A 27,149-nucleotide genomic window follows, 5' to 3' on the forward strand; every position below is an offset into this window, starting at 1 on the left:
AGAAGTTAAAGAGCATTCAAATGAAGGAGAAAAACAAGACAATTAAGGGAAAAACCACACAAGTAACACTCCAAATAAACATATTGCAAGTTCTAGTAGAGTGTATCTTGCAAAAGCTCCAGGGCAATGTAAAAGGGATAACAGGATTTTGCCAACATAGTCCATGAACCTCAGGGAATAGTTGTTGGAGGGAAAGTAACAGATATGTAAATCATTCAAAACCATTTCACTTCTGAAATTGTAAGGAAAATTGTTGACCATGCAAATGAAGAATCTGAGAGAGAAATCTCTCTCATGCTAGTGATTCTAAAATTATGCTTTGATGGGAATTCTAATTTTAATGAAAGTGTACAAGGTCACCAATACTTCATTGTTTGATTTATGGACAAATTTATTGTGAATGGCCATTTATACAGAAACTATGACTAAGACCAGAGCGTATCAACTATTGAAAATTCTCCATTTTGGTGATAAGGGCAGAAAGACATATCAATGACAAATTTGTGCCACTGCCTGAAATATTTGAAGAACTGAATGAAACATTCCCACGGTGGTTTGATAAGTCTGGCAAATTTCAATGAAAGAATGGGACATTTATGTTGCAGCTTAATGTAGATCATTGCAAGAATTGTATAAAGAATTTAAACAATGTCAGCATAAAATTCATTGTTGATGGCCATCTGAATTGCTCAATGTATCAACTGCAATTGGAAATGGGGAAGATAGTGTTTCATGCTGTTATTAAACATTTTTGTTTGACTAACTGAACTGCTACACAAATCAAAACAGATTTGGGTGAAGTTCACATGTACTCTTACCATCATTGAAGAGCATCTACTTTTGAATTAATTAATTAAAATGTGGAGCACTTGAGATGAAGCACACTCCGGCCGTCCAGCTGAGGTCACCATAAAGGAAATCATTGACAAAATGCATGGTATGGTAATGCAAGACCACCAAATAAAAATGAGAGATTGCTGAGACTGTAGGTGTCATCTCAAAGGAGTGGGTGCATAGTACCCTGCATGGAGAATTAGCCATGAAGCAGCTGCATGCAAGATGGTGCCGCAATTGCTCATGTATCTAGCACAATGTTTCAACACAATGTCTGGTGATTTTTAATTGCAATCTGAGAGACTTTTTGTGCTGATTTGTGACAGTTGGTGAAATCTGGATCCATAATTACATACCAGAGTCAATATGGCAGTTGAAACAATGGACAAAGGCTGGTGAAAGTGCACCAAAGGAGGCAAAGACCATTTTGTCAGCAGGTAAGGTGATGGCCAACTGTTTTTTGGGATTCCCAAGGAATAATCTTTGTTGAGAGGCGCTCTGCATCGCGGTGTAGCTTGCTCGCCAGGTTTCGAGAGGGTGCGTTTCTGGATGAGGTATCGAATATATTGCTTCCCCCTACTTATACTTCCCGAGGAGATCACGAATGTAAAATTAGAGAGATTAGAGCGCGCACGGAGGCTTTCAGACAGTCGTTCTTCCCGCGAACCATACGCGACTGGAACAGGAAAGGGAGGTAATGACAGTGGCACGTAAAGTGCCCTCCGCCACACACCGTTGGGTGGCTTGCGGAGTATCAATGTAGATGTAGATGTAGATGTAGAAAGAGGCAGAACTGTAACTGGACACTATTGGACTTCATTGTTGGACCATTTGAAACTTCTGTTGGCTGAAAAAAAGATCAGGGTTGGCATACAAGGAAGTGCTCTTTCATAAGGATGATGCACCATCCCACACATCAGTAATAACAATGGGGAAAGTGCATGAATTAGGCTTTGAATTGGTTACTCATCCACCCTCTTCACCAGACTTAGTTCCATGTGACATTCTCCTGCTCTGTATGTTGAAACTTTATCTTGCTGGGAAGAAATTTTGATCAGATGAGGAAGCGATAATTGCAGTCAACAAGTATATTGCAGAGTTTGACAGAACGTATTTTACCGGTGGGATGAAAAAGCTGGAGGTTTGCAGTAGGTGAGTTTGTTTCATAAACACTTTCTCTATCCTTTTTTACCAGACTTTCTAAACCAGCTTCGTACTTCAGAAGTGGCCCTCACGATACAATCGAAAAAATGCAAGGACTTTTCAGAGGTTTTGTCCATTTAAAGTTTTCCTCAAGGACATGCCTGACAAATATGCTATACTTGTTATAATTCTCAGTAGTGCAATAGAATGGTATGTAATGAAAATGTAAGTGTATGCTGGAAAAGCAGTAGACCTGCCTGTGAATGTGAGGTCCCTTTGAGATTTTGGAGAGACTGGCGAAGCCAGTAAGGTATAGAGGCTTCAGCATCAAAACTGACCATTTCTAGGCGTCTGTGGACACTCTGTATGCAGGTTACAAACTTACCTTGGTGGGAACTGAAATCCAACAGAAAACACTTAAGATGACAGCAGCAGGAGAGTTGTATTCCTCCAAGTTTGCATTCGACTAAGAATCCTCCATTAACTGTTATCTTTTACGCCACAAAGGAAAAAACAAAGAAACATCTGTTAATATTGTCTACACAACATTGTGATGTAAGACTAGAAGTTGATGCATCAAAAAAGAAAATCCACGTAAACTTAAAATTCCACTAAGGGAAGAGGGGACACCATAGACATAATGACTACGACATACTCTGTACAAAGAGGTATGAGGATATGGCCGCTGTAAGTGTTCTGTAGCCTACTTGATGAACACTACTGGCCATTAAAATTTCTACACCAAGAAGATATTCAGATGATAAACGGGTATTCATCGGACAAATATATTATACTAGAACTGACATGTGATTACATTTTCACGCAATGTGGGTGTATAGATCCTGAGAAATCAGGACCCAGAACAACCACCTCTGGCCGTAATAACGGCCTTGATACGCCTAGGTATTCAGTCAAACAGAGCTCGGATGGCATGTACAGGTACAGCTGCCGATGCAGCTTCAACACAATACCACAGTTCATCAAGTGTAGTGACTGGTGTATTGTGACGAGCCAGTTGCTCGGCCACCATTGACCAAATGTTTTCAATTGGTGAGAGAGCTGGAGAATGTGCTGGCCAGGGCGGCAGTCGAACATTTTCTGTATCCAGAAAGGCCTGTACGGGACCTGCAACATGCGGTCGTGCATTATCCTGCTGAAATGAAATGTAGGGTTTCTCAGGAATCGAATGAAGGGTAGAGCCATGGGTCGTAACACATCTGAAACGTAACGTCCACTGTTCAAAGTGCCGTCAATACGAACAAGAGGTGACAGAGATGTGTAACCAATGGCACGTCATACAATCACGCCCGATGATACGCCAGTATGGCGATGACGAATACACGATTCCAATGTGCATTCACCGCGATGTCTCAAAGCACAGATGCTACCATCATGATGCTGTAAACAAAACCTGGATTCATCCGAAAAAATGACTTTTTGCCATTTTTGCACCCAGGTTTGTCGTTGAGTAGACCATTCCAGGTGCTTCTGTCTGTGATGCTGTGTCAAGGGTAACCGCAGCCATGGTCTCAGAGTTGATAGTCCATACTGCTGCAAACATCGTCAAACTGTTTGTGCAGAAGGTTGTTGTCTTGCAAACGTTCTCATCTGCTGACTCAGGGTTCGAGACGTGGCTGCACGATCCGTTACAGCCATGCGGATAAGATGCCTGTCATCTCGACTGCTAGTGATACGAGGCTGTTGGGGTCCAGCACTGCGTTCCGTATTACCCTCCTGCACCCACCAATTCCATATTCTGCTAACAGTCATTGGATCTCGACCTACGCGAGCAGCAGTGTCGTGATACGATAATAGCAATCGCGATAGGCTGCAATCCGAACTTTATCAAAGTCGGAAACGTGATGGTACGCATTTCCCCTCCTTACATGAGGCATCACAACGTTTCACCAGGCAAAGCTGGTCAACTGCTGTTTGTGTATGTAAAATCTGTTGGAAACTATCCTCATGTCAGCATGTTGTAGGTGTCGCCACTGGCGCAAACCTTGTGTGAATGCTCTGAAAAGCTAATCATTTGCATATCACAGCGTCTTCTTCCTGTCCATTAAATTTCGCGTCTGTAGCATGTCATCTTCGTGGTGTAGCAATTTTAATGGCCAGTAGTGTAGCTAAGATGTTCAAGATGAATGTGCCTAAGTGGAATGGAGGGAAATAAAACCTCAGAAAGTTGTATCTGTACGAATTAGACCTCAAACTTTTGAAACCATTTGTAGAAGACTTTAGCTGCCTATCATTTACACTATGAGAAGACATCCTTGGAAAGACATTAGAGATAATTGGAAGTACTCCAAATGAAGAACCAGCTGGGAAAGCAAGATGCAACATGTGTGTAGGATATAACTAACCAGAGAGCCAGAGACAACAAAGTTAACCTGTTTTAACTGTAGTCACCATCTGTGTGTCATTGAGTCAAATCATTTTGTGTGCAGGCAATAAATGTCATCTGTAAATGACAGTATTATTTCTAACTGAATTGTGTATTTTGAAATTTTCCAGTATACCATAACCTATATTTTTGCAACGGTTTTTATTTGTTTTCTAAACATTTTTATCGAGGTCAGGATTTTGTACAAACTTTATTTCGACCACCGGGGCAACTTGCACGTTTTTGGATACCATGTATGTTCCAAACATTACAGTTTGTTATAGTGTCTCTGAGCCCTTTTAAACTGATTTCACATTAGAAACACCATCACTTAAAATAAATAAATATTGCAAGCTTTATAGTCTGTTGTAACACTGGCAAATTTTGCCCTTGGTTGGTGCTCCATGTAACCTACAAAAAGTTAGTGCTCCTGGGATTAAGGGAGATAAAAATTTAATTGTGATGGTGGCTGGAAGTTGATATTAGGAAAAGGAAGGGTAGTAGGTGAATGTGGACTACAGGAAAGAAATGAAAGAGGAAACCACATGGTAGAATTGTGCACAGAGCATAATTTAATCATCACTAACACTTGGTTTAAGAGTAGTGAAAGAAGCTTGTCTACGTGGAAGAGATCTGAAGATAACAAAAGGTTTCAAATCAACTGTATAATGGTGTGACAGCTTTTGGAACCAGATTTGAAACTGTAAGACATTTCCACGGGCAGATGTGGACTCTACAAGTTATTGGTCATGAACTGTAGGTTAGAACTGAAGAAATTGCAAAATAGGAAATTAAGGGGATGAGACCTGGATAATTTAAAAGGAGAGGTTTTTGTGAGTTTCAGAGGGAGCATTAGCCAACTATTGACCAGAACAGGGGAAAGGAATACGGTAAAAGACTAATGGGTAGCTTGGACAGATGAAATAGCAAATGCAGCATAGGATCAAATAGGTAAAAAGACAAGGCCTAGTAGAACTCCTTTGCTATCATGATAGATACTGAATTTAATTAATGAAAAGAAAATTTAAAGCTGCAGCAACTGACGTACTCTAAAGCGAATAAAAATGTGTACAAAATGAGATTGATAGGAGATGCAAAATGGCTAAGGAGGAATGGGTAGATGACAAGCATAGGGATTTAGAAGCATATATCACTATGGGAAAGTTAGAGATTGCCTACAGGAAATTAAACAAGCTCTTGGAGAAAAGAGAAGCAACTGTGTGGATACTGAGAACTCAAATGGAAACTTAGTCCTAAACAAAGAAGGGAAAACTGAAAGGTGGAAGGATTGTGTCAAGGTCTGTGCAAGGGAGATGAACTTGATGACAATATTGATGTAGATGTAGATGAAGGTAAGATGGGAAATATGATACTGCGAGAAGAATTTTAGAGTAGGAAAGACTTAGTCTAAACAAGGCCCTGGGAGTAGATGACATTCCTCATAACTGTTTAAAGCCTTGGGAGAGACAGTCAGGACAAAACTCTTCCATGTGGTGTGCAAGATGTATGAGGCAGGCAAAGTACCCTCAGACTTACAGAAGAATATAATAATTCCAATTCCAAAGAAAGCAGGTGCTAATGTGTGAATATCACCAAACTATCGGTTTAATATATCATGGTTGCAAAATTCTAACATGAATTCTTTACAGAAAAATGGATAAAATGAAGCCAACCTCAGAGAAAATAAATTTGGGTTCCAGAGAAATATAGGAACACACAAGGCAATACTGACCCTACAACTTATTTAACAAGATAGGTTAAGGAAAAGAAAACCTATGTTTGTTGCTTTTGTAGACTTTAAGAAAGCATTTGACGATGTTGACTGGAATACTCTCCTCAAAATTATGAAGCTAGCAGGGGTAAAATGCAGGGAGTGAAAGGCTACCTATGACTTGTACAGAAACCAGATGGTGATTAAGAGTCATGGGCCATGAAAGGGAAACAGGTTTGTAGTGTATCCCCAAGACATTGTCTTGGAAGGAGGATATAAAATGAACATCAACGAAAACAAAACAAGGATAATGGAATATATCAGGTGATGCTGGGGGAATTAGATTAGGAAACGGGACACTTACAGTAGTAGATGAGTTTTGTTACTTAGGCAGCAAAATAATTGAGGATGGCTGTAGTAGAGAGGATATAAAATGTAGACTGGCAATGGCAAGAAAACTGTTTGTGAATAAGAAAAATTTCTTAATGTGGACTGGATTTAAGTATTACAAAGTCTTCTCTGGAAATATTTTTCTGGAGTGTAGCTGTGTATGAAAGTGAAACATGGATGATAAAGAGTTTAGACAAGAAGAAAACAGGCTTTGCAAATATGGTGCTACAAGAACACTGAGAATTAGGTGGGTAGATCACATAACTAATGAGGACATATGGGATAGAATTGGGGAGAAAAGAAATTTGGGCAAAAAGAAGGGAGCAGTTGACAGGACACATTCTGAAATACCAACAGATAACCAGTTTAGCAGTGGAGGAAAGTGGGAGGGGGATAAAATCGTAGAGGGGGACTAAGAGATTACATTAAGCAGATACAGAAGGATGTAGGTTGCTGTAGTTATTCGGAGATTAAGAGGCTTGCACTGGGTAGACTAGCATGGAGAGGTGCATCATAAAAATGATTCCTTAACTATTAAACTGCAAATAATATATTCTCGAACTCACAGTATGGATTTGTAAAGTGTTCAAGTACTGAAAAGGCTGTTTACACATAAATGAGGAATGTACTTCATTCTTTAGACAATAAATCACAGGTTACTTGTATAAACTGCGATCTGTCAAAGGCAGTTGATCGTAAATCACAAGATTCTTTTAAATAAATTAAAATATCATGATGTAACAGAAAATGCACTAGAACGGCTTAGATTACCACGTTTTCTAATAGGGGAAAAATTGGCCAAGAGCAAGTAGGACTCGTGCTCTGAGGGTTCCATACATATTTAATTAGATGTATAGGTAGTCTATCCATCCTGGGAATCAACTCTCGACAATTTTTGCTTGTTATTAATATTGATGTTTACAAACAGTCAGACATACAGTCGGATACAAACGACAATTTTTGCGTTATAAATACAATTAATAATTTTAGGATTTATGCCTCTACTTGTATTCTGAATCTGTACTTCTTGCCAAATATCATTATTCTATGTCAGTGGGAAATACCCTATAAGTTTTGGTGAGAGAGTTTGGGAGTATTAAAATGTGTGACATAAATGGCTGTATCTTTTGAATACATTGACCTAGAAGCTTAACTTCTTCACACTGCTAGGGAACCATAGACCTTAGCATGTGACACAAATTTCAACTTGATACCTCTACACATTCTTGAGAAAAAGGGGTCTAGACAGATGGACAGACAACAAAGTTATCCTATAAGGTATCCATTTTTACCAATTGAGGTACGGAACCCTAAAAAAGGGTGTCAACAGGAAAGAGTGCTGTGTTAAGTGGTCAGTCATCATCCAGTTGGGAGTGGATTACATGAGATGTCCCACTTTGTTCAGCCCTGTGGCTCTTACTTTTCCTTGTTTACGTTTTTTGCCCCCTGATATTAGAGATTTGATTAGATTAGATTAATACTAGTTCCATGGATCATGAATACGATATTTCATAATGATGTGGAACGAGTCAAATTTTCCAATACATGACATAATTAAGTTAATTTAACAACATACTTAAGTTAATATAACAACTTTTTCTTAATTTATATCTAAAAATTCCTCTATGGAGTAGAAGGAGTTGTCATTCAGAAATTCTTTTAATTTCTTCTTAAATACTTGTTGGTCATCTGCCAGACTTTTGATACTATTTGGTAAGTGACCAAAGACTTTAGTGGCAGTATAATTCACCCCTTTCTGTGCCAAAGTTAGATTTAATCTTGAATAGTGAAGATCGTCCTTTCTCCTAGTATTGTAGTTATGCACACTGCTATTACTTTTGAATTGGGTTTGGTTGTTAATAACAAATTTCATAAGAGAGTATATATACTGAGAAGCTACTGTGAATATCCCCAGATCCTTAAATAAATGTCTGCAGGATGATCTTGGGTGGACTCCAGCTATTATTCTGATTACACGCTTTTGTGCAATAAATACTTTATTCCTCAGTGATGAATTACCCCAAAATATGATGCCATATGAAAGCAATGAGTGAAAATAGGCGTAGTAAGCTAATTTACTAAAATTTTTATCACCAAAATTTGCAATGACCCTTATTGCATAAGTAGCTGAACTCAAACATTTCAGCAGATCATCAATGTGTTTCTTCCAATTTAATCTCTCATCAATGGACACACCTAAAAATTTGGACTATTCTACCTTAGCTATATGCTTCTGATTAAGGTCTATATTTATTAATGGCATCATACCATTCACTGTACGGAACTGTATGTACTGTGTCTTATCAAAATTCAGTGATAGTCTGTTTACAAGGAACCACTTAGTAATTTTCTGAAAGACAGTATTGACAATTTCATCAGTTAATTCTTGTTTGTCAGGTGTGATTACTATACTTGTATCATCAGCAAAGAGAACTAACTTTGCCTCTTCGTTAATATAGAATGGCAAGTCATTAATATATATTAAGAACAACAAAGGACCCAAGACTGACCCTTGTGGAACCCCATTCTTGATAGTTCCTCAGTTTGAGGAATGAGCTGATCTTTGCATATTATGAGAACTGCTTATTTCAACTTTCTGCACTCGTCCAGTTAGGTACGAATTGAACCATTTGTGCACTGTCCCACTCATGCCACAATATTTGAGCTTGTCTAGCAGAATTTCATGATTTACACAATCAAAGCCTTTGAGAGATCACAAAAAATCCCAATGGGTGGTGTTCGGTTATTCAGATCATTCAAAATTTGATTAGTGAAAGCATATATGGCAATTTTTGTTGAAATACCTTTCTGGAAACCAAACTGACATTTTGTTAGTACTTCATTTTTACAGATATGTGAAGCTACTCTTGAATACATTACTTTCTCAAAGATTTTGGATAAAGCTGTTAAAAGGGAGATTGGACGTTAACTGTTGACATCAGATCTATCCCCCTTTTTATGCAAAGGTATAACAATAGTGTATTTCAGTCTATCAGGGAAAATGCCCTGTTCCAGAGAGCTATTACACAGGTGGCTGAGAATCTTACTTATCTGTTGAGAATAAGCTTTTAGTATTTTGCTGGAAATGCCATCAATTCCACGTGAGTTTTTGCTTTTAAGCAAGTTTATTATTTTCCTAATTTCAGAGGGAGAAGTGGGTGAGATTTCAATTGTATCAAGTTGCATAGGTATGGCCTCTTCCATTAACAGCCTAGCATCTTCTAATGAACACCTGGATCCTACTATATCCACAACATTTAGAAAATGATTATTAAAAAGATTTTCAACTTCTGACTTTTTGTTCGTAAAGTTTTCATTCAATTTGATGGTAATACTGTCTTCCTCTGCTCTTGGTTGACCTGTTTCTCTTTTAATAATATTCCAAATTGTTTTAATTTTATTATCAGAGTTGCTGATTTCAGACATGATACACATACTCCTGGATTTTTTAATAACTTTTCTTAATATAACACAGTAGTTTTATAATTTTTGATAGTTTCTGGGTCACTACTCTTTCTTGCTGTCAGATACATTTCCCTTTTCCGGTTACAAGATATTTTTATACCCTTAGTAAGCCATGGTTTGTTACAAGGTTTCTTACGAGTATATTTAACTATTTTCTTGGGGAAGCAGTTTTCAAATGCATTTACAAAAATGTCATGAAATAAATTATGTTTTAAATTGGCATCAGGTTCACGGTACACCTCATCTCAGTCTAACTGCTGTAGGCTTTCCCTGAAATTTGCAATTGTTAAATTGTTGACTGAACGTACTACTTTGGAGGACTGTTTAGTATTGCTGAATGGAGCTATGTCATATATTGTAACTAGCTGTGCACCATGATCAGGAAGACCATTCTCAACAGGCTGAGCATTTATCTGGTAAAACTTATCTTGGTCTATAAAGAAGTTATCTATCAGTGAGCTACTATCCTTTACCACCCGAGTAGGAAAATCAATAACGAGTTTCAAATTGAAAGAACCGAGTAATACTTCAAGACATTGCAATACATAGCAAATGGAATATAAATTTAGAAAGAATGATTAATTACGTTTTCATGGACATTAATGAATGATTCCCTCCCAGTTCTTTGTTAAAAAACTTTCAAGAGACACAATATGTAGTTCATAACTTCAAAGAGGTATCCTCCCAGTGCATGCCTAAAATATGACAAGCAGAATGATGATGATAAATTTTTGGGATTACAACTTGATAATAAATTCCAGTGGGAGGAGCTTAACACAGAGCTGCTGAATTGCATAAACAAATATTTATTCGCAATACGAATGTTTTCAGATGTGATTGAAGTGGTAGGGGGCGAAAGAGTTGCTAGCATACTTTACTTACTTCAACTTCCATTACATAATGTCATAGGGATTATTTTTAGGGTAACTTATCAAGTCAAGCTGAGGTTTCCATAGTCCAAAATTGTGTACTGTGAATTATTTGTTGTGTGAACTCACTGTTCTGCAGAAGCTTCTGTAAGGAACTGGGGGGCTGCTAACTACTGCTTCCCTATATATTTATTCTTGAATGAAATTTGCCATAAATAATCTTTCTTTCTCTTTCCCTTACCCTTTCTCTTTCTCTCTTTCAAACTGATGTGGAATCAGCACTAGAACAAGAATAATGTACATAGAAAATCACTTACTTTGATGTAGAAAGGTGACCATTATTCAGGAACAAACATTTTCAGTAATTTGCCAGCAGCAATAAGAAGTGTAGCTGCTAATAAAATTCACAGATAACAGATATATTTATTAACCTCAGAAAAAACAAGTCCATTACTGATATTAAAGACACCCCTAGAACAATGAGTAAGCTTTACGAAAACATGTCGGGAGATCCAAAACCATAAAATACTTTAGAGAGTGGATGTCGGTGAAATAATAGCTCTCGAACAAAGGAAAATTGATCTCGGTAGAACATAGTTTGTTTGCAGAAAGATGTATGTCTTGAAACATCTACCGATCAGTATCAAAATAAAGACACCAAAACAAAATAGTCAGACTGTAGGTTCTCTGTACAGCAGAGTTCCTATCCCTAACCAAGAAGATCCCAATAATTCATATGCATAAAGGATTTATTGGTGGTCAATTCCTCAGACTCCATTAACCACGTTTTTCATACAACCAATTAATTTATAATTTATTTATTATTACTAATAACATAAAATAACTTGATGCTAAAAAAGTCTGACTTCTTGCACATCTTAGGTGCAATTATATGATCAAAGTTAATGTGTTGCAAACTACTGCCTGTTTAATGATGATTGGCTTTAATAGTCTAAGAATTATCTTATGCGCCGCATTGTACGAGGGTCATTCCAAAAGTAATGCCTCCTGTTTTTATTCATGGAAACTAGAGAAGATACCTTAATCACAACAGCACAGCTAAATAGAGCAATATTTCAGCTACAGAATGTCATTTTTCCACATAGTCACCACCATTTGTTATGCACTTACGCCAACGATGAACGAGAGCCTGCATGCTGCGCTTGTGAAAATCGGAACCAGCGGATGTTAACCACTTCCTTACAGCTTTGACAACAGTGTCCAAATCTTGAAAATGTTTGCCACATAGTCCGTCTTTCAGAGGCCCAAAGAGATGGGAGTCTGAAGGTGTTAAATCTGATCTGTAGGTGGATGTGGTAAGACAGTCCAGCTGAATTTTGCAATGTGTTGTGTGGTCACAAAACTGGTGTGGGCCTGGGGTCGTCATGGTGCAGGTTAACGTTGGTCTTCTTCTCTGACCTTATCCTGGAAATTAGGGCTTTCAGCTTAGTCAGTGTCATCTTGTAGCATGCTGAATTGATGTTCTCTCCAGGCTCCAGGACATCCAAAAGAACCACACCAGAAGACTTTGTACGTCACTTTACCTGCAGACAGCTGTGTCTTGAATATCTTCTTTGATGGATAATTTGCATGTCACCACTCCATGGACTGTCCTTTTGGATTCTGGCTTGAAGTGGTGACACCACGTGTCATCTCTGGTGACGATGCTATTCAGAAAATTGTCATCTTCAGCTTTATATTGGTCCAGCAGGTCCCAACAAATTTCCATTAGATGAGTTTTTTTGTTCTTATGTAAGCATTCGTGGGACCCATATCATACAGACTTTGCAATAAGTAAGATGTTCCAACATTTTTTCCAAGGCATTACAGCCGACATTCAGCTTTACACACAATTCTGTGGTCATTATCTGCCAATCAGCATGGGTGAGTTGATGAAGATGCTCTTCATTGCGAGAGATGACAGCTGTGCAGGGTCGATTGGGCCATGGCTTGTCATGCACACCCTTTTCACCATCTTGAAAATACTTTACCCATTGCTCAGATCTATTGCATAATCTCCGTACAGCTTTAATAAGTCTATGGATTTCAATTGGAGCAATTTCTTCAGCAGTGAGGAAGTCAGTCACACATTGCTGTTTTATATGTGCATCCATATCAGACTGCCTTTTGGAACACTCCTCTGTTGGCGCCAAATGCTGCAGAGAAATGGAACCATCTGCAAATGAAAGAGAAAGGTTCAAGCATTAGCACTAGACCAGCAACATCTGGCATGCACATCCAAAGTCACCACAAAAAAATAGGAGACATTACTTTTGGAATGACCCTCGTATGTCCATTTTCATGTTTGTGGCGAGTTTATTATTTCATAAATGAAACTGTTCCTCCCCCACCCCCTCCCCACATCTGTGAGGACTGTTTTACTTACAACGTGTGAAAAGAACATTAGCATGTCTTTTATGTAAATATTTATTATGTATTCTTGTTTTATGATCCACGTCCTTGAAGATTTCCTTAGCTTGACTCACATGTAATAGAATAGGTGTGGTATATAAAAAGTGTCGTTTAATGCATGGAAAGTTAGGAAAAACACATAATGCAATATTATACATACTGTGTTTAAATTTAAAGTATATTAGAAGTAAAACATTTCAGAAACTGCCAAATAGGGTACAGCAAGTAGGCAAACTTCACCCAGTCAGCAACTAACCACCAACACAAGTTTCAGTACTGTATATTAAGTATGCTGTCAAATAGAGTATGATGATTTAAAAAATTGCATGCAAGCTACAGTATGTCATTATTCTACTGCTTTAAAGAAGTTACTTAGCTTTATTTGTAGGGTCATTTCACACAGTTTCTTTAGCGTATTGTTTTATGCTTATCAGGTGCAACAGCTCAATTGGGTTTAGTTCGGTTCGCTTTTGTCACTCCATCCACATAATCACTTTATTTACATTATACAATATTTCATGCGTACTGGGAACTCTTCTTCAGCTTCATCATCCTCATCCTTGACAGCTTCGCCATTCTTATTTCAAATAGCATCAATAATGTCCTTCTGATCTGTGATATCCAAAATTGATTCTTTGTTGTCAACGACTACCCAACAGTTAAAGATTGGTATTGCACTATAGAACATGATATGCAGACTGAATGTCGCTCCTGTTGAAATCTATGTCACTACAATGTTCATATGTTGCATTTTCTTCAATGGAACACTTTTTCCAGCAATTCTTAATAGAGGCCTACAGAACACACAACACTCTTAAATTTGCAGATTTCAAGAGCATTTCCATTTTCTCATCTGAATTCACTATTGAAGTGAGCAATTCAGGTGATAATGAGCCTTAAATGCTTTTATAATACCCTGATCCAGCTGCTGAATTGATGCCATCATGTTATTTTGCAAAAACAAAGTTTTTATTTTTCCATCTTCTTTTTGCAGTGCATCAGCAAGTGGATGAGCTGAACAGTGATTGTTAGTAGAGTTCTTTTCTCAGCTTAAGTGACCATATATGCTTTCACACTGATGTAACAAACTCTTCTGGAAACTAATTGGTGAAAATGTCACATGTCATCAAAGCAGTCTTTGAATGCCTGTTAGTAAATTGTAATGATGACATTTTCACATGCTTGAAACATCTCACATGTTTTTTTTCACCTGTACAAAGAGGTTTCAACTTATGGCTGCCCAATTTATTTGTGGCAAAAAGGAGAGTTATTTTGCCTATATTCATTTTCAAACATGTCTTATTTCCGGAACTTCTTTTTTGGTAGTCCTGCTTGGAAGCAATCGATAATAAGATCATTACTTGTGTAGAGTTTCAAGAAACAGTGAAGCAGACTCACTGTCGCAAGATGTTACTGTTGCTTCTTCTTCTTCTTCTTCTTCTTCTTCTTCTGTCGTTGTTTGGCGAAGTCCATGGTGCCGTTTCCATTCTGAAAACCATCTGTCGGAAGGTATAAAATCTGTGTTGCGATGTAAATCAAAGTGAAATTTTTCAGCTTGGGCTGTAATAATAGGCTTGGAAAGTGGCACACCTTCTTCTCTTTATACCTATAAAGGTATTCGTCGAGTTCATTCTCTTTTCCTAGTTTAGTCTTTTTGCTGGCTCATTCCCACATCACTTTTAGCTATGTTTACAAAACTTTTTAGTTTATTTTCGTTTACTCATTCCCTGATTGTTCCTTTAGGTCCACTGCACTCTCATGATAAATTTGCTTTAGTTTCACTATTCTTCACACAGTCAGACCAGGAGGCATACTCAGTACCCAAAGTGGTTAAGGTGACTGCTTGCGTGAAGTGGGAGAGCTAGGTTTGAGTCCTGGTCTGGCACAAATTTTCATGTGTCACCAATAAATTGTTCAGCCAAAGTCTAATCATATTCACAATTGTGAATACATTTCTTCTATTTCATACGGCTGTAGATCACGGCAGTGTCTGAAGGACGTTGGATAGTAAAACTCAGTTTCAGATAAACCACAGTTTAAACAGAGCTTGAAAGACATACTGGTAAGCATTTGTTCCTACTCTATAGATGAACATCTTAATAGGGACTGTCAAACCAACTTAAGTAAAAATGTCTGTCAAATTTCAGTTTTGACACCGTTTGGTCACAACAATCAACATTAGGTATTCCATGTATGATGAATTTATTAAAAGTGCATAAATATGTTTCATTCTGATGGTGTATTAATTGTGTGATTGTTAGCAGTTCCAGTTTAATGTATTCACGTATTTTGACAATCCCCTTACAAATGATCCGGGAAATGAAATATTACATTCAAATAGTCTTATGTTTCTTGCGTTTTACTTTCTGACATGGTTCCCACCCGAGAGAATCATCTCATTTGTGGGTCTTTGGACAAGATCTGAATCTAATCTAATCTAATCTAATCTACACAGTAAAACAGAGACTGCAAAACAGAAATTCTCCGTTTTCACATAATTACTTTTTGGGCATTTTGTACATTTTTCTTTCTTTCTTTCTTCATTCATCATCCACATTTCTGTTTGCAATCCCTGGTCTTTCTGCCAAAGATCCTTGGTTTTCTTCTTCTTATGTTATTTTCATGGCCACTTTGATTGGGATAGAGATGTCATTGGTCCTCTCTTTCACTTGCCTGGCTGTATTAGCTTGATTCATAATTAACATTGGAACAATCCTCTGGCTCTATTATCGGCCTCATTATTTCTGGTAAATGTTGTTTGAGCATTTATTCCAGCAATATCCAAGGTATGGAAAAATATTTTTCTTGATGTGGAGTAGGTGGTGCACTTTCTCATCCAGTATATTGGTGCCTCTTTTTGTGGAATTGTTCATTGTGATAATTTCAAGCTCCCTTTTCTCCCATGTGCTGTCATCTATTTTATTGCCAAAACGTGTTGATGAAAGAAGTATCATGTTCTTGTTCTTTCTTGACACACAAGAGAGAACTGTCAAATTGTTTTGAAATCCAAATCAGCTACTGTTTACTTCATGTTGATTAGCATTAACCAATTCAGGAGAAAGTTCAGGTTTAGTTTTAAGGAATAGTTCCAACTAAAGAAAGTTTTTTTCTTCAGCAGTTCCTTACACAAACAACAACTAGTAAACCAGTTGTCTGCCAGTATCCTCGGCCATCATCATCAGATGAATTCCCACCTATTGCAGTGAGTCTGAAACTTTGTTTTCTGACTTGTCTCATATGCCAGGGCTTACAAAGTCTGGCATCATAGTGTGTTAGAATCTTCAGACTGTACTTTGATGGCTTGCTTGGTACATGCTGGTGAAAACTACATTTTACTATGAAAGTGACTAACAATTCACCCACTGTAGTATATTCAGATGCTGTGTAGTTCTTGTTGGTGTTTTCCTGGGACAGTTCAAATATTTCCCTAATAGGTGCAAGGGTATCTATTTTGTTTCATTCATGCCTGGTTTGAATGTCATCACACTGTTTGCATCTGACCAGGAATAGGAACTGATACTAACTTACCGCACTGTGAAATTGTCTCGGATCTGAAACCATTTGTGTTCTACACATCCTGTAGGCTTGCGTGTCCAGAGCAGTAAAAACTGGACAAAATAAGTAACCCAACAAAAGCCTTAAATTCAGTTACATCTCTGTGTCATTTTGTTTCCTGACAAAATTGCTCAAAATGCTTCTTATGTACACGTTAGTATATCCACACATTTTTTTCATCAAAAACCAAAAGGAATCACTCGAAGATTGATTTTTGCAGTTCTGGGTGCACCGTTCACATCTGGTGGATGAGTTATAGTATTTTGATATTGCGAGCATACATTTCCTAGTTGAGTTCATCATCCATTTAGTTGATTTGTCTCTTCCCAAGTAGAAATTGCTATTTTCAGAACTTTTCATTTTCATCAATATCCATCTCTATCAGTTTCATGTTCCAGTTATATGTACTCACCAGGTGGTTCTGAGTCTAATTTATCATACATTACTTCAACTACTTCAATTAATCTGTTTCTCTTTCTTCATATGTACACATACTGCAGATTGAGTTGTTGCCATACAGTGACAGAAAGTAGATGGACTCACTTATATTTCACTTGGAAAACAGAATACTGGTATTAGACAACAATAGATTCACTTAATTTTGTCAGGCCAGGTATGGGGTGTCCTGAACATCCCACTGTTTGTTTTTGGCAGTTGAACAATAAAGGTAACTGAAATTTAGTGTATTGTAATTTAATTATTTATGCAACTTGTTAGGTAGAAAGCTAACAGGAGTTCCAGACAATTAAGAAAATTTAAACTAATAATATGAGCTGTTTTAATTTGTGGGATATTTTCAGAACCATGTTGCCAGCACTAGAGAGGTGAAATATTGGTATTTATTTGCACACTTCCTTGTTTAATACCACAGGGGGCTATTAACATCTAGCAAGCTTGCAAAACTGGACTTCATTTAGTGTATTGTTTTGTTGAGCAGAAAAATTATTGTACATTGCTTCTTTTGTTTGTGGGTAAAAATATTATAATTTAATTTTTAATAAATAAACATGAGTAATATTTTGTTTACAGGAAGAAATATGCAAGAGAAATAAGGAACCATGAACTGATTCCATGCCATGACAACATTGTTAAGCTGTATGTTGCTTGGCAAGAGGCAGATTATATATATATGCAGATGGAGTGGTGCCAAGAAACTCTAGAACATTTTGGTGTCAGATGCTTCCCTATTCCAGGGGAAACACTTTGGAGTATTCTGTTAGATGTAACACTGGTAATTTCATATTTATGTCATTCACTCACCTGTAGCTTCACATGTTGAAGAATGTTTCAAAGTTTTGCTTTCTAGAAATGTCAAGTTTAACTGCAGTTTGTCAAAGACCAATTTAAGATTTTGCAGATAATGCATTTTTATTTTAGTTTTTATCTTTTGAAGAATGGTAAAAAATTTTGATTCTGAAAAATATTGTTTTTCAAATAATGGTGAATTATTTATGAATAAAGGATAGGAGGCCTTTGTGAGGCATTCAGCATACTGGCCAAGGGAGTTCTCATCCCTACAGATCCGTCTGCCATGGGTGGCAAATCTGTGTGGGAGCGATTTTTTGGTGTGGAAGGGGTGGCAGCTGTCAAAGTGCAGGTACTGTTGGTGGGTTTGATATGGACCAAGGTGTGGATGGAGCCATCTGAGAGGGGGATATAGACATCTAGGAAAGTGGTGACAGGTGGAGGAGGACCAGGCGAAGTGGATGGGAGAGATGATGTTGAGCTTGTGGAGGAAACATAAGGTGTCCTGACTTTCGGTCCAGATTATAAAGATGTCATCAGTAAACCAGAACTAGACCAAGAGTTTGGGGTTTTGGGAAGCTAGAAATGTTTCCTCTATGTGGCCCATGAAGAGGTTGGCATAGAAGGGTGCCATGCGGTTGCCCATGGCTGTGCCACGAATTTGTTTGTATACCTTTCCTTCAAAGGTGAAGTAGTTACGGGTTAGGATGTAGTTGGTTAGGTGTACGAGGTATGAAGGGGTCTGTTTGGGACCTGCAGGGTTTTGGGAGACATAGTGTTCAATCATGGTAAGGCCATGGCCATGTGGGATGTTGGTGCATAAGGAGGTCAACAGTGATGAGTAGGGATCTGGGAGGTAAGGGTGTGATGATGGCGGGAAATGGGTTCAGAAAGTGGTTGGTGTCATCAATGTGGGAGGCTAGGTTTTGGACAATTGGTTGCAGATATTGGTCAAAAAGGGCCTGGATTCTTTTGGTGGGAGCACTGTACCCAGCCACAATGGGGCACCCAAGATTATTAGGTTTGTGGATTTTGGGGAGCATGTAGAGGGTGGGTGTGCTGGCTGTTGTTGGGGTGAGGGGGTAGATTGATTCAGGAGAGAGGTTCTGGGAAGTGCCTGAGGATTTCAGCAGGGACTGGAGGTCATGGTTGACTTCTGGGATAGGGTCACCTTGGCAGCACTTGTAGGTGGAGCTGTCGGGCAACTGGCGGAGGCCCTCTGCCAGGTTGTCACTCCGCTTCATCCCCCCAGGGGGCTTGCCACTTTTTGGCAGGTTCGTACTTGGCTACCACGGGGCCACAGCCTTTGCAGCACTTTCTCCCTTCCGTGCTGCATGTCTATCCTCTTGCTATTCTTTTTCCCCTCCCTTGGGAATATGTCTGGATTATTATTGGGAATGCCCTACATTCTGTCGCTGATGTGCAAACAGTCTCAACTTTGTTTTTGGCTCCCTTTGCCTTTCTTTTTTTCACTTCTCCTCTCATTCCTCTGCTTCGGCGTTTGAGGATCTTCTTCTTCTTCTTCTTCTTCTTCCCTGTGCACTCCTGAAGAATGGCCCACGCGTCTGACGCATAACAGGTGACTGGGTAACACGTAATTCTCAGCCCCAGGTCGACAGGTGGGGTTCGCATGTACCCCATGGTACAGGCCAGGCCCAGGGAGGGATGATTGCCTGAGCTGTAACCTTCCCAAATTGCTGATTGGACCCTCCGTCAGGCATTCGGGAGGTGTGACCTGATGTGGGAACAATCACCTAAGATGGGTGCGCCCTTTGTGAAGGGGAGGCCCCCCAGTTGGAAGGAGCACGCCACTGGAGACATTGGCAATCATGGGGATTTCCTCACGATGAGTCAATCGTCCTCCCCATCGACGTCTGTGAAACGTAAACGTAATGAGGCTACCGATTTGAAGTCCCTTCCTGCTGCACCGCGGTTCGTTGTGGTCTCACGTACTGAAGAGTCAGACCCTCACCGCCGTCGTTCTGTTCATTACCCGGAAATGGTGATGGAATTGCTTGCCCTGTGAAAGCCAGCTTTGTATACAAAATGGCACTTTGCTTTTGGAGACTGCTTCTGATTCTCAAACACAACTACTGCTCGCTGTCTCACTTCTCCACGACTACCCATTCGTGTTGAGGCCCATCACACTTTAAATTCTTCCCATGGTGTAATTTACACCGGGCTGCTTGATGGTCTGAGGCCAAAATACAATCTTACCCCTCTGATCAGGGTGTCATTGCCATCCATCGTGTAATGAAAAAGGTCAGTTCCTCCTTGGTGGCCACACGCACTCTTTTGCTCACCTTTGATAGGGTGGTGCTGCCGTCCAAGATAAAAGCAGGCTATGAAATTATCACAGTTCAGCCATACATCCGGAATCCGATGTGCTGCTACCAGTGTCATCGTTTCAATCACATTCGAACATCGTGTCAACACCCAGCCAAATGCGTAACCTGTGGCAGGGATGCAAATGAGGGCGAATGTGTGCCTCCTCCTCCCTGCTATATCAACTGCAATGGCGGCCATGCCACCTCCTCTCGGGATTTTCCCACGTATTTAGATGAGCGGGTTGTTAAAAAGATTTGGGTAAAGGAAAAAGTGCCTTACCCAGTAGCTCGCAAGTTACTGGCTAGTCACTAACCCTGTGTTCTCCTGTCTGGCACCAGTAGTTCTGTTCTTGTTACCCCTCGCTCCATGAAGGACATGCCCACACAGACATGCGACCTCGGATTCAGCTCTGAGATTGTGAAATTGCCCAGTGTCAAGGTAGCATCGGTGTACCCCCATCCCACTGTGCAACAAACCATCAAACTCTCGCCTCAAGGGACAAAGCCACCCACTACACAACCAGAAGATAGGAAGGGATGGAAGGAGTACTCCCATGAAGACTTCCTACGTCCCTCCCGCCAAACACTACCCAAGTCTTCCTCTAACCAGAAGGGTTCAAAGAAGTCCCCTAACGACAAACGATCTTCTCCTCCACCAACTCGAAGATCCTGCTCGACGGTGTCACCACGTGGTCCCTTAGCCTGGCTGGCATCTGTTTCGCTGGTACGCACCACCAACAGTTTTTCAGCGTTGGACTCCACAGACTGACTGCACAAGCATGCCGATGCTTCTGCGGACCCCGTGGAGCAGGATCCTCCGGGTTTTGTGCCCTGCAGTAATGACTCTACACCGGCTGTCACTCGGTGGCCACTAAGTTGAAACCCCTACATGTCTTCATCATGACCATCCTTCACTTGAACGTTCAAGGCCTTTGGTCCCACAAAGAGTTTCTATGGCTGCTTTTAGCATTGCAGCATCCCCTTGTACTTTGCCTTCAGAAAACGAAATTACGGCCTCATGACTGCTTTGAGCTTTCACATTACTTACCGATTCATTTTGAACTTCCCCCTGACATCGGCATTCCATCTCATGGGGGCATCATGTTGCTCATACGGGATGACCTTCATAGTCAACCCATCTCCCTGACTACCTATCTTCAAGCTGTTGCAGTTCGCCTTTTCCTTCCCTGCCTGACTTTTTCCATCTGTACCATTTATGTCCTTCCGTCATTTGCTGTCACCAGGGCAGACTTCCTTCAGCTTATTTGGCAGCTACCTCCCCCGTTTTTGCTACTCAGTGACTTTAATGCACATTATCCCCTTTGGGGTTCTCCCATGACCTGTCAAGAGAGTTGCCCTCTTGGCTGACATTCTTAACCACATTAACCTCTTCTGCCTTAACACTGGAGCACCTGCTTTACTTTCCAAATCCTTTGCACACCTGTTCCTATATGGATCTATCCTTTTGCGTTCCCCAACTTACCCATCGTCTTCACCGGTCTGTTCTTTCTGACGCCTACTACTCAAGTGACGATTTCCCGTGTGCTCTCTGTCTGCTGACTCCTAACCCACCCACATGCACGCTCAAATGGCATCTTACTAAGGCTGACTGGCAGCTTTACTCCTCCCTTGTGACCTTTGAAGAACAAGATTTCCCCAGTTGTGATGACCAGGTGGACTACCTCACCAATGTTATCCTTACTGCTGCAGAATGTTCCATTCCTTGCACTTCCTCTTTGCCACATCATGTCCCAGTCTCTTGGTGCACTGAGGCATGCTACAACACAATTCGCGCATGGAGATGTGCTCAACGCATTTTTAACCGCCACCCTATGCTGGAAAACTGAATTCATTATAAACAGGTGCATACGAAGTGTCGTTGAATTCTTCGGGATAGCAAAAGAGCTAGCTCGATTTCATTCACTAGTTCTTTTAACAGTTCCACACCTTCCTCTGTAGTGTGGGCCAACCTCCGACAGCTCTCTGGAACCAAGATCCATTCACCAATTTCCAGCCTGACAGTAGCCGATGATATTATCATGGACCCTATTGCTATCTCCAACATCTTGGGCTACCATTTTGCAGAAGTTTCGAGCTCTTCCCACTATCACCCCACCTTCGTCTATTGGAAACAAGTGGAGGAGGCTTGGGTGATACCCTTCTCTTTTCAGAATCACGAGTGCTACAATGCCGCCTTTACTATGAGGGAGCTAGATAATGCTCTCAGTTCCTCAGTCCTCCATCCCAGGACCAGACGCCATCCAAATTCAGATATTGCTGCACCTCTCTTGCAGGCAAGCATTTTCTGCTTAACATGTACATCCACATCTGGGCTGAGGGCACATTTCCTGGATGCTGACATGAAATCACCGTCATACCCATACCCAAGCCCAGTAAGGACAAAAACCTTCCTTCTAGCTACTGCCACATCTCTCTTACCACCTGCGTTTGCAAGGTGATGGAACATATGATTCATACCTGGCTGGTGTGGTGGCTCAAGTCTCATTCTGCAGTTGACCATCTCGTTACTTTGTCCACCCGTGTCATGAATGGTTTTCTGTTGAAATCCCAGACTGTGGCCATGTTTTTGGATTTGGAGAAGACCTATGACACTTGCTGGAGACTGGTATCCTCTGTACTCTTTACACACAGGGCTTCCGTGGGCACCTGCCCTGTTTTCTTCGGGCATTTTTACAATACCGAGTTTTCAAGGTACATGTGGGTACTGCCTTGTTGGACACCATTATCCAGGAAAATAATGTGCCTTAGGGTTCTGTCCTGAGCATTGTCCTCTTTGCTATTGCCATTAACCCTATAATGGCCTGTCTCCCACCATGCATCTCCTGCTCCCTTTTTGTCGATGATTTTGCCATCTACTGCAATTCTTCACGGACCTGTCTCACTGAGCAGCATTTTCAGTGCTGTCTTGATTGTCTTGACTCCTGGAGCATCGGCAATGGCTTTGTCTTTTCCTCTGACAAAACTGTCTGTATGAATTTCTGACGGTGCAAATGGTTTCTCCCACCGTATCTCTGTCTTGGGTCTGTTGCCATTTCGTTTGTTGACACTCTGAAATTCCTGGGGCTCCTGCTCGATAGGAAACACTCTTGGTCCTCCCAAGTATCGCACCTGGCAGCCAGCTGTACGCGGTCCCTCAATTTCCTACGTATCCTCAGTGGTACTTCCTGGGGTGCCTATAGAACCACCCTCCTCCATTTGTAGCAGTCCCTTGTCCATTCGAAACTTGACAATGGGTGCTTTGTTTATGCATCTGCACACCCCATCCCTTTTGCGCCGTCTCAACACTATCGATCATCATGGCATCCGTTTGGTCATGGGCGCCTTTTACAACAGCCCGGTTGAGAGTCTGAATGCTGGAGCTGCTGAACCACCACTGTCCTACCACCGTGACTTTCTCCTCAGCAGGTATGCATGCTGTTTGTGTGCCATGCGTGGCAACCCTTTCTCTGCCTCCGTCTTTGATGGTTACTTTGATTGTTGGTATGGGGCTCGTCCCTCTTCTCTGTTACCTCCTGGAGTCCACCTTTGCTACTTGGTGTGGCGGCTTAATTTCATGCTACCTTCCCAGTGTGTGTGAATCCTTCACACCTTGGCTTCGTGAAGTGGCTCATGTTAACCTTGGCCTTCACTCGCATCCTAAGGACACTACTCCAGCCTCGGTCTATCTCCTTCAGTTTCATGACCTTCGCAGTTCTTGGACTGACCTTGGGGTTGGGTGTGCCTTCGTCATTGCACCCGTGACTCTTGATATCAGCTTCCAGTGCATTACCCAGTATTTACAGCCGAGCTTTTCAACTTGTATCAGGCCTCAGAGTACATCTGGTGACACAGCTTTCCCATTTGTGTCCTCTGCTCAAAGTCTCTGTGTGCTGTACACTGCTCATCCCTTAGTGCAGCGGGTCCAGGAAAACTGTCACTTGCTCATTCTTGGTGGAGCCAGTGTGATGTTTCTATGGGTCCCTGGTCATGTTGGTCTGCCAAGAAACGAGGCTGCTGACGCTGCTGCCAAGGATGCATTCCTCATACCTCAGCCCACAAGTTCCCTCCGATGATTTCTGCATTGCCATCTGTCAGGAGGTGGTGTCCCTTTGTCATTGCCAATTGTCTTCCCTTCACGGGAATAAGCTCCGGTTTATTAAGCCCCTCCCGGTGCCTTGGTTGACCTCCCCCTGGCAGGAGGGCTGGGAGAAGATTATTTTAACTCGGCTTTGTATTGGGCACTGCCTTTTTAGCCATAATCATTTGCTCAATGTCACTACCCTGCCACTTTGTACGCATTGCGCCCAAATTTTAACTGTCCCCCACTTCCTGCTGGAATGCCCTTTTTTAAGAATTTAAATTTCAGCTTGGGTTTGCCATCTGATTTATCAGCAGTTTCAGCGAATGACGCATGGGCTTTCAACTGTTTTTTACTTTTTATCTGCCGAAGCAATATGGCAATGGCCATTTAATTTTTAGTTTTGGACCTCCATTTTTGTATGTTTCTTCTTTTAGCACATTTTCCATGTGCCTGTTTTTAGCTGTCTCCTATTATGTCCATTGGGACTGACGTAGAGTCGTGTCCGTCCTCTGATTGTTTTGTTCTATAGTTTTGACCCCAGTTGTTTTTTGCATCGTAAAACAAGACTAAACAAACTAACTCTGGTTCATCGCAACAGTGGTGAAATCTTTTCTGCCAGGAGAATGATCAGGTCAGGATCTGTTTTTAGGTTTTTTAGTGCAGTCACTTCTTCTGCTGAAAGGTTAATGTTCTTAGGGAGAGACCTGGAGAAGGATGATGAGGTCAGGTTGGAAATTAGAAATTCCTTTAAGGAGACTGGGGGGTGGTTAGGTGTGGGGGTGTAGGACTGAAACTTCTGTGTGGCTGAGGATTTTGGTGGTGAGGTTAACGACAGTGTTCAAAGATTGTTTTGGTTCTGGATTTCTTGGAGTGTTGGTTGAGGGTTTTGGAGGATGTGGTAGGTTGAAAAGGTCAGCAAGGCAGGGTCTGGTTGCTATGAGTGGTTGACAAGGAGTAGCTCTGTGGGTAGGATGGGAGTTGTGTCCCAAGGCAAGAGTAGGATGTCAGCAGGCTGGATAACTTGTGGAGGTTTTGTTTGAAATGTTGTTCTAGTTGATGGAGTGTCAGGATTTCTATTTGGGTGACTGCCGGCCGGTGTGGCTGTGCGGTTCTAGGCGCTTCAGTCTGGAACCGCGTGACCGCTACGGTCGCAGGTTCGAATCCTGCCTTGGGCATGGATGTGTGTGTGATGTCCTTAGGTTAGTTAGGTTTAAGTAGTTCTAAGTTCTAGGGGACTGATGACCACAGATGTTAAGTCCCCTAGTGCTCAGAGCCATTTGAACCATTTTTTTTTCTATTTGGGTGATGAGGTGTAGGTAGTGGGGATTGCATAGTAACTGTTTTGTGAAGGGAGTGGAAGTGGTTCAGGGATTCCTGTGAGTGGAAGTCATTCAGGGCTGCCTGTGCCATGGAGACATGTTTTTGTAGAACAAGGTTTGGGACAAAGGGACTGGTGGAATATGAAAAGGTGAAAGTCTTTGTGGAAGGAGGGATGGGATCCAGAAGTAAGGTGGTTTGTGGTTAGGCCATAGGGGGGGGGGGGGGGGGAGATTCCATGGCTTAGGCAGCATTTAAGGAGCAGGATATGGGGCAGGGTTTTTGCTTTGGCTAAGGAAACTTTCTGAACTGGTGCAGATAAAAGATAACTAGAGGAATGAGAGGAATTGTTCATTGTGGAGGAAGGGGGGGGGGGGTGACGGAGATGGCACTGGGGAAAGAAGTTGGCGAATAAAGTGGCGAGTAAAGGTGTCAGTTTCTCATAGCGGGAGTTGGATAACATTGTTGGGTGTAAAGAGTGAAAGGAGTTGTGTTGAGAGCAGGGGGTAGTATTGTGACTAAGGTACATCTGATCGCGCATGATATATAGTCAGCCACACGAATTAAATTTGATTGCCCTCCTATGGCAACCTCTTCAAGGGCCACTCTGAGGAAACATTCCTAGCTGCCCAAAACGCCAAACCCCTGGTCTGGTTCAGGTTTATTGATGACATCTTTATAATCTGGACCCAATGCCGGGACACCTAATTCACAAAGAGATCTCCCATGCCATATCCTCACGTACACCTGATCCTCGTGGTCCTCACATCCATATCAGGCACCAATCAGAAAGAAACAACCCCCCCACCCCCACCCCCACCCCACCTACCCATTACCAACCAGAACTGGAATGACTGAACCATGTCCTTTGACAGGGATTTGATTATCTATCATCACAGAAGTGTGAGGTGTGGATTTAAGCACATTCACATATAACTGTATTTTGTGTGGCAAAGTCTGAAGCATTCTGGCATTCAGAGAGGTGTTACAGTCAGGGCAATACCATCTTGTTTCCTTCCTGCTTGCTTTGCCAGTTTTGTCTGGTCCAAACCAACCTTGGACACCCTTGTTGGTTGTTGCTTCTTCTCAGTTGCAGCAATTTTCTCAGGAAGTGTCGTTCTACAAGCCTATTGCTGATGGTTGCACTAGGGGCAGTTTCTTTAGCCACAATTGAGCCTTTCTGGAAGAGTCCTTCGCCAATGTGGCACAAAAAGGTAGAAAAGACAGTTTTTCTTCTCATTAGGGTTTCTAGTCTCAAGATACAGAGCAAAAGCATTCATTCATTGCAGCCTTTATGAGCAAGTGAGAAAACAGTTTTTCCACCACTTCATTTGTTTCCTCTAGAAAGGATAATAGGAGATCATCTGATCACTTCTATCAACCCGTTTTGTTCGTATTATGATCAAGAATAGCATCA

At 41.0% G+C, this 27,149-nt stretch overlaps 1 protein-coding gene across 5 annotated transcripts in view; it reads left to right on the forward strand.

The window, feature by feature from the left end:
- LOC126469922 (membrane-associated tyrosine- and threonine-specific cdc2-inhibitory kinase) overlaps positions 1–27,149 on the forward strand; it is a 177,821-nt gene that overhangs the window by 20,442 nt on the left and 130,230 nt on the right. For all 5 annotated transcript variants that reach the window (XM_050097315.1, XM_050097318.1, XM_050097316.1 and 2 more), the window contains exon 4: positions 17,792–17,993. In XM_050097315.1, coding sequence (XP_049953272.1) covers positions 17,792–17,993 — 202 coding nt within the window. The remainder of the gene's footprint in view (positions 1–17,791; positions 17,994–27,149) is intronic.

This window comes from Schistocerca serialis, chromosome 3 (assembly GCF_023864345.2).
Source record: "Schistocerca serialis cubense isolate TAMUIC-IGC-003099 chromosome 3, iqSchSeri2.2, whole genome shotgun sequence".
NCBI classification, from domain to species: domain Eukaryota; kingdom Metazoa; phylum Arthropoda; class Insecta; order Orthoptera; family Acrididae; genus Schistocerca; species Schistocerca serialis.